General features: G+C 34.1%; 1 protein-coding gene across 1 annotated transcript in view; it reads right to left on the bottom strand.

Annotated features, from left to right (window-relative positions):
- Positions 1 to 21,015, bottom strand: part of LOC145328948 (arrestin domain-containing protein 5-like) — a 31,087-nt gene that overhangs the window by 226 nt on the left and 9,846 nt on the right. The window contains exons 8-17 of the mRNA XM_080172917.1: positions 5,087 to 5,131; positions 4,769 to 4,819; positions 4,139 to 4,180; positions 3,359 to 3,430; positions 2,463 to 2,510; positions 2,106 to 2,167; positions 845 to 925; positions 588 to 657; positions 340 to 442; positions 112 to 158 (exon numbers count right to left, since the gene is read on the bottom strand). Of these exons, the coding sequence (XP_080029043.1) occupies positions 112 to 158; positions 340 to 442; positions 588 to 657; positions 845 to 925; positions 2,106 to 2,167; positions 2,463 to 2,510; positions 3,359 to 3,430; positions 4,139 to 4,180; positions 4,769 to 4,819; positions 5,087 to 5,131 (621 nt within the window). The remainder of the gene's footprint in view (positions 1 to 111; positions 159 to 339; positions 443 to 587; positions 658 to 844; positions 926 to 2,105; positions 2,168 to 2,462; positions 2,511 to 3,358; positions 3,431 to 4,138; positions 4,181 to 4,768; positions 4,820 to 5,086; positions 5,132 to 21,015) is intronic.

Raw genomic sequence — 21,015 nt, forward strand, 5'->3', positions numbered from 1 at the left:
ACATGGTGTTGTAAAAGAAAAGGTTTGTAATAGGTATGGATAGTTAGTCATGAAAAGCACATTTACAGACAAAAGTGATAAAAACAAAGTCTTGTAAGTATTAAACTGAACCTGTCCTGGCAGATTTTGGTCATCTGTTCCTTCTTCTGGCATTTCTCCTTCAAATATATATCAGTTTATATCAAAAATGTTTTTTTGTTAAAAGTTCAAGGAAAATTTTCTGATAATTCTTTATGATATTCAAAATAATTTTGAAGTTAAAGACTTAAAATTGCTTAAATCCTATGAATTCCTTAAAAATATCCAATTTTGTGTTATAAGAATTATAATTCTAGTAACCTTCTTCTCCATCAAGATCAGTGACAGCAACGACTGCATTCACATCTCCTCCACCATTTTCAGCATCTGCAGTATCTTCATCAACTGCAGTCACTTGGGTATCCTACAATACCCAAAATACAATTTTTTTTTAGAATAAGTTTTACTTGTACTCTTCAAAAAAAAGAAAGTATAATATTAATATTACTAATAATAAATATAGATTATACTCTGTTATACTCTTAGATTTTCTGTATGTTAGTATGTACCTCCACAAATTCTTCTTGATCACCATACATGACAACAATTGGCAGTTTTACTACTATGTCATCATACAGTCTAATAATCAAAAATATTCATAATTTGATATTCCAAGAATTTAGAATAAAAGTAAGTGTCATAATAATTGTTTTCATATGCATAGCCATACCTGATGTATGAAAGATGTATCATAGCATGTGAGAAGATTAAAAAAAACATAAAAATAAGTGATAAAGAAAACAATAATTTTATTCAATACGCTTACTTTGATGTTTTAGCAATGGCATGAATAAAATATCCACAATCAATGTATTCACAGTTAGGGAACCAGGTTGTTGGTAGGGTTCTAGATAAATGAATAGATCAGGAGATAGGTTAAAAGTAAGAAAGATAGATAGAACTGTGAATAGGTAGTTTATTACTTATTACACCAGATTACAATGTTCTCTAATAAAGTGAAACTTGTAGTGGACTAAATAATTATCCCCTTCCTCAACCCCCTTTATCGCATTCCCTCTCCTCCTACTCGTTAAACATCTGACTAATGAATGCCAGAGAAGATGGCAATGTAAATTGACAACAATATCCTCACTGTTCTGATATCCACATATGTTCTACATCCATAATAAAAGCATAAATAAATGAAACAAGGATGACAACATCCATAAGTAGCAAAGCACAAAAAATATGTATAAAAATTTAGATATTAGTTGTCAAAAGCATGTATATTAGGAAAAAAATTGCCAAACCTTTTCAACTTTTGTTTTTAATTTCTTAATATTTATATTTCAGTACTATGACTAATAGACTGACAGTCAAAGTAAATTACATACTGGATGCTCAAAACAACGGAAAATTTACTTTTTTGATATTTTTAACTACAAAAATTTTAAAAATCGGAACATAAACACTAAAGATACGAGGAAAAATGTGAAAAATAGCCAAAAACCTGCAAAAAGGCAGTCTGACCACCATTGGTGTTTTCTTGAAACGACAGGAATTAAATTTTGATATCTACAACTGAAAAACTTTGGAAATCGGACCATAAACAACAAAGGTATGGAGAAAAATGTGAAAAATACAAAATTAGCCTAAAACCTGATTAAAGGCAGTCTGACCGTCATAGTTGTTTTCTTGAAACGACAGGAAATTTAATTTTGATACTATAACTGAAAAAATTTTGGAAATCGGACCATAAACACTAAAGATATGGAGAAAAATGTGAAAAATACAAAAATAGCCTAAAACCTGCTAAATAGCGGTCCTACCGCCATCGATGTTTTATAGTTAATTGTGATCCTTAATAATGGGAATGCTGTCAAAAAATTTCAGCCTTTTATCTTTTATAGGAGCCGAGAAAATCACGTTTCCCCTAAACTATGATGGACAGACGGATATACGGACAGACAGACAGACGGACATTTCAAATTATAGAGTAGCTTCGCTACTAAAAATACTGAGATTGTTGTAAAGCAATGCATTAAATATTCATGCAAGAAAAAAACACACATCTAAAAACTTCTTACTTGTCAATCTTGACTTGAAGGTTAAAAGTTCCTGATCCACCAGGTTTAACAGCTGTATCATCCTAGCAATAAATTCATAAAATTAGGATAAATATACAGGATAGTTATTTAAAGCATCGTATAGAAGACAGCTTTCCATGGATATTGAAAAAAAAATTATAAGATTTAAACCAGTTTTGTTAGCCCTAAGGGGTTGAAGGACCTGGAAACCAAAACCAGTTTATGAAAATTGTATGTAAAATTGATGCTATACATGCTTTTTCTGTATGGCTGAGAACTGGTTCTGATCCAGTGGATATAAATTGGTATCAAAGCCATACTGGAATATTGGTTAATTTTTAAAGACGATAATTAAACCTGTGCTGCATCCATAACCAAAATTTCCTTCTTCTTCATTTCACTTCCCTAAAAGAAAAAATGTTTATCTTTTAATATTTGAAAGAAAAGTATAAAAAAAATGTTTGCTTTTCTGCTAAACTGCACCCTTGTTTGACCATCAAGTTTTATTTGTGAAATAGAAAATGTTGATGCAAATAAGTTTAGCACCATATGTACTAGAAAAATCATGTGCAAGTTCCTGCTTTGGTTCAAAATCGACCCACCCTAATATGTACTATTAGAACCAAATAAATAGGCAAATGCAAATTTTCAAATTAGAAGCTTTGTCATTAATTTTTAATAATTTTTCTATAAATGTAAAATGTAGACAACAGACGTATCTAGTATACGCATTAGTAGTAAGTATTAGTAAGTATACGTGTATTCTTGTATTTGTGTATTGTTTTGAAGAAAACCTCAGTCAGATTTGAATGAGGATGTTTCTTGTCTCTTTACTTACCAACTATAAAATAAAAAAAACTATATTAAACAAATATTAAACTAGGAGCAAAAATGGTATTGTTAACTGTAGTTTTATAAATCATTTAACATGAAGATAAATAAACAAGACAATAATTTAAGACAGGGGCTGTGATTCAGCAATTTTATTCCATTTGCAATTGCTGAAAATTGAGATATTTTTTGTTGTCTTAATTACTTGTTTTATGGCGTAACTAAAGGGAAGTGGATAAGAATTGGGGAAAAGAAAGGAAGTGGGTTCTGGAGTAATTTTCCCTTCGAATTGTTTGTCAGAATCCTGGTCCCTTGTCCCTTCTATTGAATGATTGGTTGGTTCATTAAATTAAGTATGTAAACGTTTCAACCAATAATTGTAATCTAGTAAGGGGTAATGTTGATTATTTGAAAAAACTTACTTCTCCAGGATTGCAGACAAATACAGTTTCTTGAACCAACAGTAGGGCACAACCAGTTGTTCCATGCTTACCCTTCACATATTGCAAAGTTTTATTTAAAGCATTGATACTAAATAATTAACACAAGCATATGTTGCTAGAGGCAGGATCCAACGCAAACATAGATTGCAAAAGAAAATTAGATAGTCAAAAATAATTAAGTAACATGAACATGCGTTGAAATACAAATTAGTTGAGAAAAATAGAAAATCATATTGGATATGTGGATGTGAAGGTAGTTGATAAATTTAAATAATAGACACACATTGCTCAAGTCAAATGGTCCAAAAGGGTCCTTTTTATAAAAGTAACAGGATATCTTTATGTGTGTACCAATATTGCTAGATGCTGAACCAATATGGTTCTCTTTTACTGGGTAGGTTCTGATAGGGCCTGAGACTGTTTTGGGGGGAACATTACCACAACCCTACTAAGAAAAATAGACCCCTCCCCCTCATTCTTTTACTTTTTTTTTGAAAACTGAAAAGTGAGAATGTGGGTCGACTTCATCTCCCCCCCCCCCCTCCCAATTTCACGTGCCTTGATGCCTTTAGAGGCATAGCCGCTAGCAATAGATAAAGTAAGTTGAGATAGACATTTTAAATACCTGAAAAAAAAATTGCCAAAACTAGCCTAGGAATTAAGTTTTCCTTTAGTCTTGAGTAGATATAGTGGATTATGCAAGACTTAAGAAACTCTACCTCCTGGGCTAGTTTAATAGTTTGGCCTATTATTACTTACATTTTCGCAATTTATTTCAACATTTCCTTTGATTACTTGTCCCTAAAATAAAATATAAAGATAGCAGTTCATTATTAAAATTTTATAGTGCATTTTAAAAAATGACGTCATACAATACATATGACAAATGTAAGGCCGATACACAGACTAAATTAGCACTGGTAGGCCAGTATACATTTTAATTGATCAATGGTAGGCAAGTATGACGTCATTCTTATAGGCAATATAAAAAACTTCTAAGAATTGTAGATTTTATGTCAAACATTTCATGTCAAACAGGTTCCTGAAGCCCTGAAGGATAAGGACCTGCAGGACCATACTTGGAACCTTAAACTGACCTAAACACTTTATATTTATTATTATATACTGTCAATTGATATTTAAAAAGGAGATTATGCACTTTTAATACTTTATTGAATGGCATTTAAAGATGATACCCTATCGTTGCAGTACTATCTTATATACAAGCTATAATTGAAAGAACGGAAATTGTTGTGTTGAATGGAAGGACTTAATGAACCAACCAATCACAATTCACTAAAGTCCCCAAAGTTATTTAGCCAACGAACAATAAAACGTTATTATAAAACTTTGGGGAACAAATAAAAGTTTCTTAAAATTGTCTAATACCTGTTTGTAAACACTTCTCTCGAGCTTTAGAATTATTTCAATCTTTGTTTTCTAAATAGGATAGGTTAAAATTTGATATGATTGCAAGATCTTTCAATTTTTGTCAGGGCTCGGCAGCCTCAAATGTATACCCGTTTGGATGCTTTTAAAACATTTTTTTGAAATGAGGGGTTGTCATATTTGGGACAGGTTTAGACTACTAGCTAATTTTTAGAAATGTAAAAGGTAAATTTGTCTGAAGCTTACAGGCGGGTGACGCACGGCTAACGAGCCCTGATTTTTATCCATGTATGAATTAATCTGTTATTTTCACTTTACCTTACTAAAGAATCCTCCACCAAGGGTTCCATACTCAACATTTTCCTAATTGAATTATTATATTTTTAAAAGCGAAGCTTTTCTATAATTAGGGTCTGACCGACTGTCTGTCCGGGACAGTTATATATTTTTGATAATTTAAACAGGTTAGAATTGTCCTATGGATTTTAAAATATGCATGAAGATTCCTATAACATTAAGGTATGATTTAGGTAGCTTAGCAACTCGTTACCAGAACGTCCGTACGTCTATTTAAAACATGTGGATTTTTACTTTTTTAACAATAAATTTTTCCATGTTATATCTATCCTATTCTTCTGATTTTTGGAATACTGATTCCTAATACAATGCTACAAATGCTACAAAGCTACAATGTTTTAAGTGAATCATCTCTATAATAAAGTACTAAAAATGTAAGTATGTCCCTAAACAGTATCATGCATCTAAGCGGTTTTGCAAATTTGCAAGCCCCCTGAATATCTTTTTACAAATCAGTGGGGGGGGGAAGGGGCAGTGCTCGACTAGGTTCAAACCACAAAATAAAGCTTTGTGCATTTCCTGGGCTGGGCAGGTTTTAGTCAATTCAGTGAGTATAAATACCATTCACACTCAAGAGGTCAAATCAAAAGTTTGAAATTTAAATTTTAAAAATATATTTTACAGTTATATATCTTTATCCATACTGCAAAATCCATCAACTTGATGAAAAGTTTAATCCTATTTTGAATTATATATTTTGATATATTGTGTTGGCTAAATTGAAAGTTTCATAAACAGGAAAAGTTAAAATATCTTTATAAAAGTGTACTACTAGTACTAGTACTAGCCCCCAAAGTTTAATAACACCGTTTTATTATTCGTTGCCTTAACCAACTTTGGGGGACTTGATTGGTTCGTTCATTAAGTGGAGTGTTCAAACGTTTCAACCACCAATTTTAATTAACAGAAGGGGTAATTTTGTGTATCATTATTGGAGATGCGATCCTCAATTTTCAAATTCTTTGAACGTACATATGAGACTTTTACAGAAATGCTTCGCATCCACAACTATCTATCTATGCTTGATATAAAGTCAACACTTTATAGAGCATATTATGAATATTTGATTGACGCGTGCCCTGCAATTATCTAGTAGCACTCAGGGGCAAGACACAATTACTTTAGCTAGGCCCAAGGCATTATTTGTATCAATTTATGCATTCATAGGCCTATCTTTACCTATATGACACCATATATGGGTAACGCTAGCCTATTCATGGTAATCTGTATGTGATTTGCTAATAGTATATGTTTATTAAAGATATTATGTTTATTGTTAATGTAATCATATAAACAATCAGTACAAATATGTATGCCTACAACCATGCCTGATTTACGTCACATATTAACACACAGACATTTAATTGCACAGACAAACACTAAAATCCTGGTCCAGAGCTAATGTTATAGCATGTACCTCTTGAATTTATTCAGTTATTTATTAACTCCCCTACCATCAACTTCTCTTTCTGGCTTTAAAAGGTAATGACTTAGTTGTTTGGCATGCATTGTAGTTTAAATTTAGGCCCCTTAGTACTTAGCATGAATTGAGCTTAGGCCTTGTGTTAGAACTCTGACACTTAGCACAATTCACTGCTTGGGACTTAGGGCACATTTCTGTCCTACTCTACTTATAATTTTAACACTTATCCTGTAAATATTTTCATACTTAACTTATGCACTTGTAATATAAATACACTTTATAAAAACATTTTCCTTCCTTAATACTTAATATACTTATATAATTCTGATCGAATATCAAAACCAACCATTTATTCTTAGGTTAAAGCAACATAATACTTCGCGTGGGTCTTTTGTTGAGCTTCCACCAGCTCAACCAAATTTGTATTATACTTGTGGGAATAGAGGGTTAAGCATTCTAAACAAGCGAACCGACGATGAGAATGTCTATGTGTATTGCATTAAAATTAGGTTTTAGTAGTACTCATAGAAGAGCGGTCTCCATACCTAAATATGGACAAACGCCCCATTCGCACACACAATGGTGCAACTTACCGGTTGTATCTTGGAAAAATTTTACTTCATAAATTTTTTTTCTTTTTCCTTACCGTACCCGAACCGCCTAAGGCAGGTATTTTTACCAAAATCGAATAATTGTAGTTATGGCAAAATCGGATTTTCCAAAACCTGTGAAACTATTTGAGAGCAAGGTTAGGACTATGAGGCGTTTGAAGAGATAGGGACTGAAAGGCACGACACAAATGCAATTGAGAGCCTCGTGTACGAGCAGTTGCACTAGCTGACACTCTAGAGGCCCTAGAGAATGCTAGCATATTTGTGGCCATTGGTCGCCGCCCTATAAGGACACTCGCACTGGTTGACACTCTAGAGGCCCTAGAGAATACCAGCACACCGGCACCTCCATGTCCGCCTCTCTTTAGTAAAACACTTGGGTTGGAATAATCTATGATTGAGCTATGTGCAAAATTTTGATTTTTGGACTTAGTCAGAATTTTGAAATTTAGGAGTTGTGCTAGGTGGCGGAGTATATATATAAATCTTCGGACTTAGTATGATTTTTACTTATTCGAAAGTTCTCTAAGTGTTGAAATACTTGAATCTTTGATACTTAAACCAGAACTTATTAAGAATCAAGCATGGAGTAACTTTTCATTTATAAGCTATCAAAATACTATTTGTAAAGGGCCATTTTGAACTGTCTTATTAAATGAAAACTTAGGAGCAAATCTTATAGAACACGGGAAACGCTGTTAGTTGGGATACATATTGTCTTTGGAGCCATGTTTCTGAAACAATATGCCGAAAGCAGTTAGTACTCTTGAGTCGTAGTAAAGGGCCAAAAGATTATTACAAACTTGTAGCATTTATACTCAAGTTAAACTGTACTAATACTTTGGTGCCGTTAGAACCGATTTTCTGAGATTTGCACTTACTTATACATGCCTAGGACTTATATTCCTAATGTAATTCTGATTTATATGCGGATGTATCAAAATAACTATTGCCTCCAAAATTTTGAGTTAAACAAAATATTTCAAAGTCTCAAAGATATTCTCAACATCGATCGGTTGGAATGATATAAGTGTAAACAAATTACTGTACGCAATCAGCAATAATTCCAAAGATTTCCTGAGACTCTGAGCAAAATATTCCACTTTTGGACTTAGCACCGTTCTATTTCTTTTGTTACAGAGAGAATCTTGAATCTCTGGACTTATAGTAATTTTTATGAAATTGGAAACTTGGTTGGAAATTTACCAAAATTCGGACTTGTAATAATTGCAATTTTTCCAACTAGATTAACAAATTTCATTTTCCACACTTAAGAGAAAATTTTGTTTTAGAGTATTTCTGTCTTAGCCAAAATATTCCAATTATGGACTTAGAGAGATTCTATTTCTTTTGGTGAAGGATAATTCTAACACTCTAATACTTTATGATTTTAAAATCCTTAACTTAGCGAGATTTGCACTAAGTCAAAATACTCCAATAGTGGACTTAGAGTGATTCTATTTCTTTTGACTTAAGGGCAAGCTCTAAAAGTAGCTTTGTGAATGGACTGTTAGGAAATTTCATCTCGGACAAAATATTCCACGTCTGGACTTAGAGTGATTCTATTTCTTTTGTCTCAGGATAATTTCACTAATTTTGTACTTAGTATAATTTCATTGAAAGGAAATTTTTTTTGGACTTAGTCAAAATTCATTAATTTTGTACTTAGTATAATTTCATTGAAAGGAAATTTTCTTTGGACTTAGTCAAAATTCACTAATTTTGTACTTAGTATAATTTCATTGAAAGGAAATTTTCTTTGGACTTAGTCAAAATTCACTAACTGTGTACTTGGGATAATTTCAATAAAAATTTTTTTGACTTAGTCGAAATTTATTAATTTGGCACTTAAGATATTTTCATAATTTTTTTTTCCTAAGCCAAAATTTATTGATTTTGTACTTAGAATAATTTCATTAGAAACTTTTTGGACTTAGTCAAAATTTTCCAACTTTGGACTTAGAGTGATTCTATTTTATTTTGACTTAGAAAGTTTTAATTCAATCTTAACAAAAAAAAAATTTTTTGTTTGTTTGTATATTCCTTATAAACATATACATAAGTACAATAAACGGTTCACTCAACAATAAGTAGGACATGAAAACTAAATTTTTACTTGCTTTGCTAATGCTAAAATTTCTATTTCATGTGCCGCCAGAATTCAACAGACAACTTGAGAAGAGTTATAAACCATCAATCATTAGTGATAGTGAATATTAGTGATTTAAAAGTATAGTCAACAACCTAAGCCCTATATGTAATTAAAAAGCACACTTATAAGAGACAAAGTTCTAGTAACCAAACGCAGCAAAAGGTTGCAGCAGCCTATATTGGGAGTCTTGGGACGTCTCTAAAAGAAGTAGCAAGTAATATTGGAAGTACTCTACTGTCTTTATAAAAATCCGGATTAAAACAAAGAAAGAAAAAATTTTCTTTTTATACCATTGAGAAAATTTAATTTTACTTAGGATTATTAGCATAAAGACTATAACCAAGTAAAATAAAGTGTGTACATATAGTTCATAATCTTTATAATCTAAAATTGTTACCATTTAGAAAAAAAAGTGCACTAATTCAGCTAATTTGATTTTCAATAATATTTGACCAAATAATAACACCAACCTTGTAGTCTACTTTAAAGAGTTTGATTGACAACTTCCAGCGTATAGATTGATCACCTTGCGTAGGATATCACACTTCAGTAAGACACATAGAATATTGTGTTCTCACTAATTAAGTGGAGCACATCCGGTCCATAATAACCTTGAAAACAAACTGATTATATTCATATATATAGGACAATCTAAATTGAGTCTCAATAATATAGTTATAAGGATTGAAATCACAAGTGAAGCCCCATAATAATTCGCGAATAATACTTAGTAGGATTGGTAGGCATACCCTAATACAACTATAAGTATTGGGTGCGAGATCTTTGATATTCAGGCAAAACTGTTGCAATACTATTAGAATATAGACGATCCTTTGGGAGTGAACCTTAGTAAGTTATATTCATAAAGCCTTACAGGAATAAGCTGATTGTAAGCTACATATCCTTAGAGTGGAGTAAGAATTCAACAAGGATTATAAATTGCTGTTTTTCTCAACAATAACATTTGCTAGGAAAGGTCGACGCCTAAGCAAATAACAGTTAATTTGTGATAGTATATTAGCATACCCACATTAACTTCGCTGCAAACCTTAACATTCTATTTAACTTTATAACTAATTTGTATAGCCAAACAACCCACATTAGCTTTATAGGCAAATATAGAATAAATCTAAGTAGAAGTGTTTCTACAGTTGAGCTTAATTAAGGATAAGAGTGCATTAGCGCACACTCCAGAATAAGATTTAAAGCTCACTCGCAAGCATTCACGACGTAGAAACAACTGTAGGTGAAGTAGACAATACATACTCATCTATATTTAACAATTTTAAAAGAAAAATTTGTTATTGTAAACAATTTTTGATTGTTTTAACTTTAGGCACATTATTTAGTTTCTTCTTGTACCTTTGCTATTTAAATCCTAAAATAGTACAACATCTCATAAGCTTCTTTAAAGAACTCATAGAAAGTTTAAAAGCTTTAAGCTAGCTGTAATGCCATTATTTAATAAAAGTAAGAAAGATGACAACGCTGAAAAGGCGAACACTCCACGTCGAGGACGCTCGACGACGCCTGGAAGAAGAACTCCGTCAGCTGATGCAGCTTCTGCAGGAGATGATACACGAAGGGAGGAACCGATGCCCAACCAGGAGGAACCAGAACAGAATGGTGAGAGAACCAAGACGCCAGAACCAGACACGGAATCTGTAAGATCCATACCTATGCGCGAGGACTCACCAGACGCATTGATCAGAGATCGATATGTTAGAGCAACACTATCAGATCCTCTGGGAAATTTCCTGTTCCCACAATTCCTGGATACAATAAGACTTTGTAACCCCAACATACGTGTGGACTCAGAAATGATGAGGAACTTCTGTACCAACTACACACAGAGTATGAGGGAATACAAAGAGGAACAAAGACGTGAAGTTGAGTTAGAAGCCCAGCGTATTGTACACGAGGAGAATGACAAACGCACTCAACGACACTTCAGTAACTTCACCAACCAAACTGGAATTAAACCACCAAGCAGCTATGCAAGCACGAGCACCCTAAGCAACGATCAAAAGCTTAAGTTAGCCAATGGAACCTTCCCTCTCAAGCATTGCTTCAAAGGAGACGGCAAACCACCTTACATTACTGATTATCTATCAGAGATGAACACTGCTCAGGAATTATGTAACCTCTCAAGATCACAATTCGAAACCTTTATGCTTAGAACCACAACTGGCGAAGCATATACTACTATCCAGCAGAGTTTCAATCTTGGACTATCTATTGAAAGTGTCTACAATAGCTTACTGCTACAGTACGATATACTCATCAGCCAACAGGAAGCTCAAGCTAAGCTGATAGCTTTTAAGGGAACCAAAGCCATGTCATTCCCTAAGCTTGTCAGTACCATTCAGAATCTTGCCAGCAGAGCCGCTGTTCATTATACAGACAAGAAGGAACGACAGAATGTATTCAACATAACTGCAGTGGAGGCACTCAAACGTAGCTTACCAACAAATAGCCGCAATATAGCATCTGAAAACCATCACAATCTCAGACATGATCTTGGAAGATCCCCTACATATCATGAGTTGACCGCTTCCATGTATCCTAGAACTGAAGACCTAGATATGGACCTACAGCAGAATGGTGTATCAGCCAGTTACAATGGAGATTTGTCGCTTCATAAAAAGACAAATAACACCAACTACTCACATGACAGGGATACAAGAATAAATAGAGACAAACAGCCTGCTAAAGTTGCCGCTACGTCAAGCTATTATAAAAGGCCAACAGTTAGAGAAGTTACTGCTAAACCAGCCTATCCTAAAACCTACAACAGAGAAAACAGGGATAATAGAGATAGACAACCACAAAAGAACACCAAACAAGATTATCATATCTCCTATGGTACATCCAATAAGCGCTACTGCGGTGCATGTGGTCAAAATTCCCACAAAATATCAGATGGATGCAGACTATTGTGCGATGACCAAGGACGACAATATCAAACAGCACTAACATCCGGATATTGCCCAAGCTGTCACAAGAAGTATGGCAAAGACCTATACCACGCTCAACACCTATGCCCTGGACGACCAGCAATGATGGAACTGTACCATAGTGGTAAAGTAAGACCTGGTGGTGTGTTTAGACAGGCATATGAAGAATGGGTTGAGGCCAAAGCCAATGGACAATCCAAAGAGCGCGGCAGAACAAGTAGGGTTAACGCTATCACCGTTCGAATGGATCCTAATGACCCCAAGATTTTAGCGGTAGATAGTTCGGCAGCTATCATGGATGAAAACAGGAAAATGTACCTGAACTGCTCCGGCTGTATGTCAAATGGAAACTACGATGTATACATGACAGCTTTGTTTGACTCAGCAGCAGACAGAAATATCATGTCAACCAGCTATTTTGGTATGTTATTTGGAGTACAACAAACTGAGGTTAAGAACCATCTGGAAAAGAGTGACATGGTTCTTGTCAGCTACTCTGGACACAAAATCCCAGTAGCTGGAGAAATAACTCTCATGATTCGCCTCACACAGTTCTCAGGCATCTATAGACCAGTACCGTTTATGATTGTACCTGAGGAACACAAGAATGTCACACCTATGATCATCGGAATGAATGGCATTAGAGATCTCCAATTAGGGTTGACTTTCGTTGCGGACAACCACCCGCCAGCATCATATCTATACTCTATGTTCCATCCTGGGAGAGTACTAGATAGCCTGTTCTGTTCTGATTATGAATTACAACTCTGCACAGGGACAATTGACAAAATTGACTCTAATGAAACTCAGACTATAGAGATGAACATCAACCATTTCTTCAACTTGGCTCCTGGAACAAAAGTCATTCTCAGCGATGACCACATTGCCAATGATAGAAATGGAGGAATCAAAATTCAGCCTGGACAAACGCAACTGACTGTCAACAACCGAGGACAACTCAGTGGAAGAGCAATGATAACAAATGTCACTGAACATGCAATCACTAACACTGTTATCACCGGATACTTGGAACCAAGCAACCAATTTGTAGTCAAGGAGATCACCACAGACTTTGATTTTACGCAATCATTCCTACACAATGTATCTGTGACAACTGAGCTAGACGAGATTGTACAAGCCCTGGAGCAACACGCGGAGAAAGCTAATACTCCAGCCGTCAATCAGATCTCACTAGACACCAGAAACAACTCAGTTCAACTCTTATAGCTACCAAAATACAGCGCCATCAATCTGGTAGAACGATCTTTTCCTTTAGCTGATGGATATATACCGAATCCTACAGCTATAAACAATGACACTCCAATACCAGGAGTAGCCTTATCTGACTACCGTTCTAATATTGATGAAATTCTAACTACACCAGATCCTGAAAAGAATAAACTTTTTGAAAATAGTGATGACGTTATTGAACTTGGCTTAAAACATATAGCTGAATCTGATAACCTCATGGACTATGTAACGGAACCTACTGGCTACAGTGTGCCTAAGGACCAGTTTGTTAAACCAGAGGATCTTGTGGTGCTGTCAGACTATCCACCAGAGGTAAGACATTATATAGAAGACATATTCCTAAAATCTTACCCCGATATCATATCTACACATTCTACTGATAGAGGTAACATGAGTAAATATCTGGGCAATTATACAATTAGACTAAAACCTGGTCAAACTTTACCCCAGCATAAGAAATTATATTATTTATCACCCGTAGAGAAAATGCAAATGCAATCTATCTTAGAGTTTTTGTTAAAGAACGGCACCATTGAAAGAGCTAATTTGGATGGGGATTCCTATAACAACTATGCAAGCCCAGCTTATCTGATTCCAAAGTCAGATCAGGGGAGCTGTCCTCGTTTAATTGTAAATTTTCAACAATTGAATCCTTGTCTGCAGTCTGAACCTGCACTGCTACCCACAGCAGAAAATTTGATTCAGTCACTAAGGGATAAATTTGTGCATAGTAGTAGTGACATGGCTAACGCTTTTCATAGTATAACGCTAGAACCTTCTTGCAGAGACCTAACATTGTTTGCAACCCCATTAGGAGCTTTTAGACACGCATCCTTACCAACTGGCATTAAGACTTCACCTGAAAGTCTATCACGCTTTATGGAAAAGATATTACACTGGGAATTGGTTTATGATGATAATGGTAATGTTGTAATGGACGGTGATTTAGCCAAAATGGTATACTCACCTATCCCAGAAGTCCAGCACATTTATGATGATTTCATTGTCTCAACTGAACTAGCTAAAACTAGATCAGAATCATTGAATATACATTTTAAGATTTTGAAGAAAGTTATGGGGAGAATACACACGCATAAAGGAAAGATTAGTTTAAAGAAATCACAACTTTTTAAAAGTAGGGTAAATTTCTTTGGATTCTTCATTTCGCATAACTATTGCTGTGTAGATCAAAGGCGAGTACAAAAACTTCTAAATATTCCCATGCCTACTGATATTACTATAATGAGATCTTTTATGGGAGTACTACAAAGTATGCATAAACATTTAAGATTTGATATTATGGCTCCTACACATATTCTAACTTCACTTACATCTACTAGATTAGGTAAAACTTTTGTCCCAACTCCAGAACAAAGACAAGCATTCGAAGATATTAAGAAAGCTTTAGCTTCAGGACCAATTTTTAGCAAATTAGTTAACTTAGCGGCACCTAAGATTATTTTGTCAGATGCAGCCGGCACCTCAACTGGCTCATATTCAGCAGTCTTAGCGCAAATAGTGACACCAGAATTACAGGCTAAAACCCTACCCCCTGGGCTAAACTTCGATGATCCTGTGCACCATGTTATTTATGATAACAGATTACCAATTTTACCCCTACCTTTGCAGATTGAAGGTGAAAACATTAAGGATTATGCTAAACGTATGTCTGAAGATGGACCGCCTGAATTTGAATATTTGGCTAGTAAAACTTTGGGCTATCCTGAAGACACTGTACACAATAGTCTTGGGATATCTTTACAATTGCTTTTGGAACTAAATAAAGTTCAAACACCTTTGACCACCATCCTGCAAAGAGCATCAAAAATCATACGTTCTACGATGTTGAGACAAAAGTATATTCAATTTGTATTTAATAATGATAGGGATAAATTCTTAGAATTTATTCGCAAACTAGAGCATGGATATGTATACCTAGATCCGCAACAACTCATATTTGAAGCGCTTAGTGTAGCTATGTACCGCCCTGTGATAGTTATCACAACTATAGAGGGTGTCAAACCTGTCACTCAACACTGTTCAGACAAAACAAAACCCCCTTTTGTATTTTTACTATATGGACACAAGGAGCAACACATAGTAAGACCCGCAATGGTTTCATCAACCAATAGCTTTAATTTAAAATCTTTAGCGTCTATGTTTGAAATTATTGCATATACCTCAAAGAAAATTACCGTTGCTGAGTCAAGATTACATATCATAGACATTGAAATCCTAGGGATTATTTACGCAGCAAACTCGTTTAGAACTCTAATAGGTCCAAGCTGTGAATGCACTTTGTTAACAGACGCAAAATGTGCATACTATCTCTTCAATCTAAAAGCATTAACAGCTGTTAATAAATTGAAGAGGTGGAATACCACTCTGTTAACTCTAATACCGAAGCTAACAATGTCTTTCTTGAGAGGAGAAGACAATTTGGCAGATTTCTTAACAAGGGCATATAAGGCTACTTTACCAAGCATCAAAAAGGTGGCCCTACCTAAATTTGTTAAATCTGGGTTTGAGGATAACTTACCCCAATATAAAATTTGGACTATTGAAGAATGGACACAATTCATTATAGATAACCCCGACTATTTGGGTTATGATGAACAACCCCCACAACCAAAGCAACAAAAGCCCAAAATCACCATAAATTCTCTTGCCGCAGAACATAGAGTTATAGGCAAAGTACTAAGACCTTTGGAAATCCTAAAAGAAAGGATTAGCATAGAAAATATAATTGCAAACCAAAAAGAGGAATACTCTGATATTTACACACGCTGTCTAACCTCTAAATCAAACACCTACACTTATAAAAGACAGAACTACGAACTTAAAGATACGATTCTGTTTACAAAGATTAAAGGAGATTTAAAAGTTTATCTCCCAACCATATTATTACCAGTATTAGTATGCTATACTCATCTTTTGTTAGTACATAGTGGAGAAATTAAAATGCTTTTGAATATGCAAAATTTCTTCCACCCTAACCTTAAGAAATATGTTAGAAATTACACTAGATCTTGTTTAAATTGTCAACTTCAAAATTCATCTACAAAACTAGAACAAGTAGGAACCTATAGTACAATTTCAAGACCTTTTGAATGTGTAAGTATTGACTATATACAATCCTTACCCCCCTATCGTAGTTATAATCATATCCTCACTATAGTCTGCCAACTAACAGGAATGATTCTTGCATATCCCATGAAATCACTCACATCCCGTGAATTTATAGACAAATTCATGTTTTATTTCTATCCTAATTTCTCCCCCAGACAAATATTGTGTGACAATGCAAAATCATTTTTAGAAAAGCAAAATTTGATATTCTTTGCTTCTATTGGCATCCGAGTTTTGTATTCTACTGCATACTTTTCACCTTCTAAAGGACTGGTGGAAGCTAGCAACAAAGTAATAAAATGGCCAATCATTAAAATTTTGGCGCAAGACTCAACAACCTCATGGTTATATCTACTACCGTTAATAGTCCGACAATATAATTGCACTAAAATACCAAAGACTGGATTTTCACCCATGGAATTATTATTCGGGACACGCAGCTCCCTGTCTAAATTGTTCTTTGGAGCAATAAAACCGGATGAATATCACCCTGAAATAGCTCGCACAGAAGCCTATGTGCAAGACCTCTCGGACGGTATACAAGAAAACTTGGACATTTCAGCAAAAGCTATTGAAAAGGGAAGGGAGGCAAGACTAAAGTATATTAACAAAACCCGCATACACAAACAATTTGATATAGGAGATCTTGTCTTGGTTAGAAATAACACTATTACACCTGGTGTTAACCCAAATCTTACTCCTATCTATCATATTTCACCCTATAGAGTTTTGGATGTAAGCCCTAACAGTTGCACGCTTGAAAGAATTTCTGACAAGAAGACTGAAATATTTAAATACTCTTTCAACGAAATCAAAAGGTTCAAGCCAATTGACGAACATTTTGACACCCTCCCAGAGGAAATAAGGGGAATTATTACAAAGCCTTATAATAAACTCACAAATCAAGAGATAGCCACATTAGTTAAAAATGACACACTTCCGCTTATATTCCCGGTTAATTCAAAGGATCCGCAACCAGGAATACGCGCACACTCACCCTTAGAAACACGAAAACAAGCGTCACAAAATAAGAAACCATTAGACTCTGATTCGGACATAGAGGACTCAAGTGCCGATGAGGACATGACACTAGATTCCGTATTTATTACCGGAGGTCGACGACTTAGGAAAATAAATGATAGACATGTCAGATTTCGGAATGGCACAAGTTCACAACCATAATTTACATTTCCATTTACCCTGTAAACTTGTGAACAATATGATAATATGTTATTCTAATCTGATAACTAAGTTATCATATTCATAAAAAATTTTCCCACTCAAGGTTATATATCCAGTGGTAAAATATACATCTTTTCTCTTCAGCAGGGGAGACCAACTATATGCAATATACGTCGACTAGAAAGTCGATCCCTTCAAAAACACTTACATAAAATTGCATATAGAAAGTTTTGATTCTGTATAGTCAAACAGAGTCAAACGATTGATACAAATTGTACAAACATACGAATGTTACGAATGTTAAATACGCACCCTGATATATACACAAAAACTATTTAAAACATTTAATACAAATTGTATAAAGTATACAAACATAGCAGTACTATTAGGCAACCTATATATATATATGCCTTGAATTGTGATGAGTTGATTAGTTATTAGAAACTATAACCACTCTACATACAAAAAATATGTCAAAACTTTAATTATAACTTCGGACAGGAAACGCCCACTCAGAATTTTAGTAGTAGTGAACAATAACGATAACTTAAATTTTATCCTGAAATTGAGTCAGTTTACTATAACATATCCACAAGTGAGGAAATCACCAACCTTGTGAAGTACTACAGTTATCACATAACACGTAAGTCTTAACAGAATATTTTACAAAATCTATAAAATGCAAACTAGATTCCGAAAGCCTATGCCTAGATCACAACGAATTCTACATGAGACCTTCGCGAACCTAGTAGAATATTGTTATAACTTGCTTACGATGATTAAAGAAATGTTATCGTTTAAAATTAGTTGTGGAATCAGCCAACCTAGTCGTATTGTACGATACTTGCATTGTTGTATACTTAGAAACACTTATAGAGACGCATACAACTGTTTGGTTATACGGTATAGACAGCAAGAGTATAGAAGCCGACAGACTATAACAGACGAATTACGGGCAGTAGCACGCCAAATAGAGAATCTGAGAGACACAGTCCTCCTCATTTCTGGACATTGTACTCTCCCCACTATCCACGAAGAGTAAACTAGATTAAAACTGATTCTTATGATCTGACTTCTAACAATGACGTACGGACATATCCTAACGATATAGAAGTTTTGCATATGATAAAACCTCTTGTACATATGTGTATTGATGTAAAATACTTATATTCTCATATATCTCTATGTAATTATTGAAAAATTTATCTTAAATAAGAGCGATAAAAACGGTAGGAAATTAATCGCATAAATCATAGCTGAGATATCAAAAAGAACATAGCAAGAAATTTTGTTATTTATAAAAGTTATCATAAATCAAGTGAATGTAAGCTAGTTTAAGCACCTTGTAAAAATAACACTTTAATTATGTATCTAACTAAATTAAGGAACAGACAGTAATACTTATAGAGTAGCTACGTAAACGGGAGTTGTACACAACAAATACTAAATCAGTAAATAACAGTGTATATGCTACTTAAAATCTCTATATTTATTTTAACAAAAAGTAAATAATCTTTAGAAAAGGTATAAAATTTTTGACAAATATTTTTCTTTGGTGAAAATATAAAATTAAATCAATTTTGAAAACAGAACATAAATTTTTATTTTACAGTATTTGAAAAACATTATGATAGTAAGAAGATTTCTGACAATTTAACATCTTAGTTAATATAATTTGGACATAAGCGGTATATTGGCACATAATAAAACTTCGAGATCGTTAATACTATTAATTGAACGTTAAATGTTGAATTTGTATATATATAAAAGGCACATAGCCTAACAACAAGCCAATGTGAGCCAAAACATTAACTCTACTTGTTGGAAATAAGACTTAGGTTTAAATTTAAAGGGACATAAGAACATTTTACCTCGAAACATTAAACTTTATGACTATTGTATTGAAATTTAAAAGGGATGTTAAGTTCTATAATTTTAAAAGGAAACGTTACTTAATCTAAGCTTTATTAATTAAATAAATTTTCCTTAATGAGATCATCCAATCAATGGTATTACTCTAATTACCCGTATTACAAACCGTTTTACACGAATTTTCTTAAAAATACTTGAATAAGCGTACTTAAATAACTTTGTCTAACGTCAGTCTTTCAGTCTACTTAGATATTGGTTACAAAAAAAAAATATATGCTATTTACAAGTCCTCTCTATATCACAGCACAATTAAAATTCACGATTAATGCACAGGGATGGATATAAATGAAATTTAGAGAAAAGGTACTGAGGTGCGAGTTCGATTAAATATCTATATATACATAACCCTTAAAAGCTAACAAGAATGAATAAACTGTGACATAAGGCTGTAATTACAGTTGTTAATATTTAGTTTTGTACAGTATAAAAAGTCATAACGTCTAATAACAAAAGTCTTTACTTCATAGTGATTACTATTTTGACTAGTTACATAAGAATTAGAAAATCTGTAAATTTAGTCACATGTTGTCTAAACTGGTCATTGTCTTAAAATTTGTATGTCATATTCAACCAAGCTAACAGGGCCACTTTACGGCGTACGTTTAGGGAACGTAGGACCCCGACGCCAAGGGACTCCCTCAACGCCGGAATCCTCTGTCCTGTTATTATCTGAGGAACGCGTTGCTGAATCGAAGCTATTCTCCGCCGACGTTATCTCTTCCAAAATGGCAGGAGTTGGAGTACGCATGGAGCGGCGCAGACGTTCCAAACTGAGAACTCTCAGTGGTGTAGGGTACTCGATCTCATCACTCACCGCATTAAATCTAATGGGCGGGAGATCAACGTCCTCGATATCGTCGACCAGTGGGACTATACTAGCCACATCCTAAAATAAGAAAAGGGACATTATTAGACAATCATCTTAATAAACGTTCACAAGAAATGTATCAACGCTTATCCATACATGCTTGCAAGTCAATCTTTTCTAGATTATTAAATAACTTATCCATACTCTTAATGTTGACCATTAGGAAGGAACTACACCATAGTTAAAGTAAAATTATTGTCTAAAAGCATAGCTAACTGAGCTAAACAGCCTAGTCTAAGTTACGTAATTTTTGCAACAAAGAAAATAAGAATATTATAAGAGCTTATCAAACTTACCTCCGACAAATCAGCTGCAGATGGAGACTCAATGCGACTAAGGCACATAATAGAGCTCAATGAAGAGCTGTCGCTGGACCCCTCAGCTG

The sequence above is a fragment of the Acartia tonsa genome, chromosome 9 (assembly GCF_053477335.1).
Source record: "Acartia tonsa isolate MP-2025a chromosome 9, ASM5347733v1, whole genome shotgun sequence".
Classification (NCBI taxonomy): Eukaryota; Metazoa; Arthropoda; class Copepoda; order Calanoida; family Acartiidae; genus Acartia; species Acartia tonsa.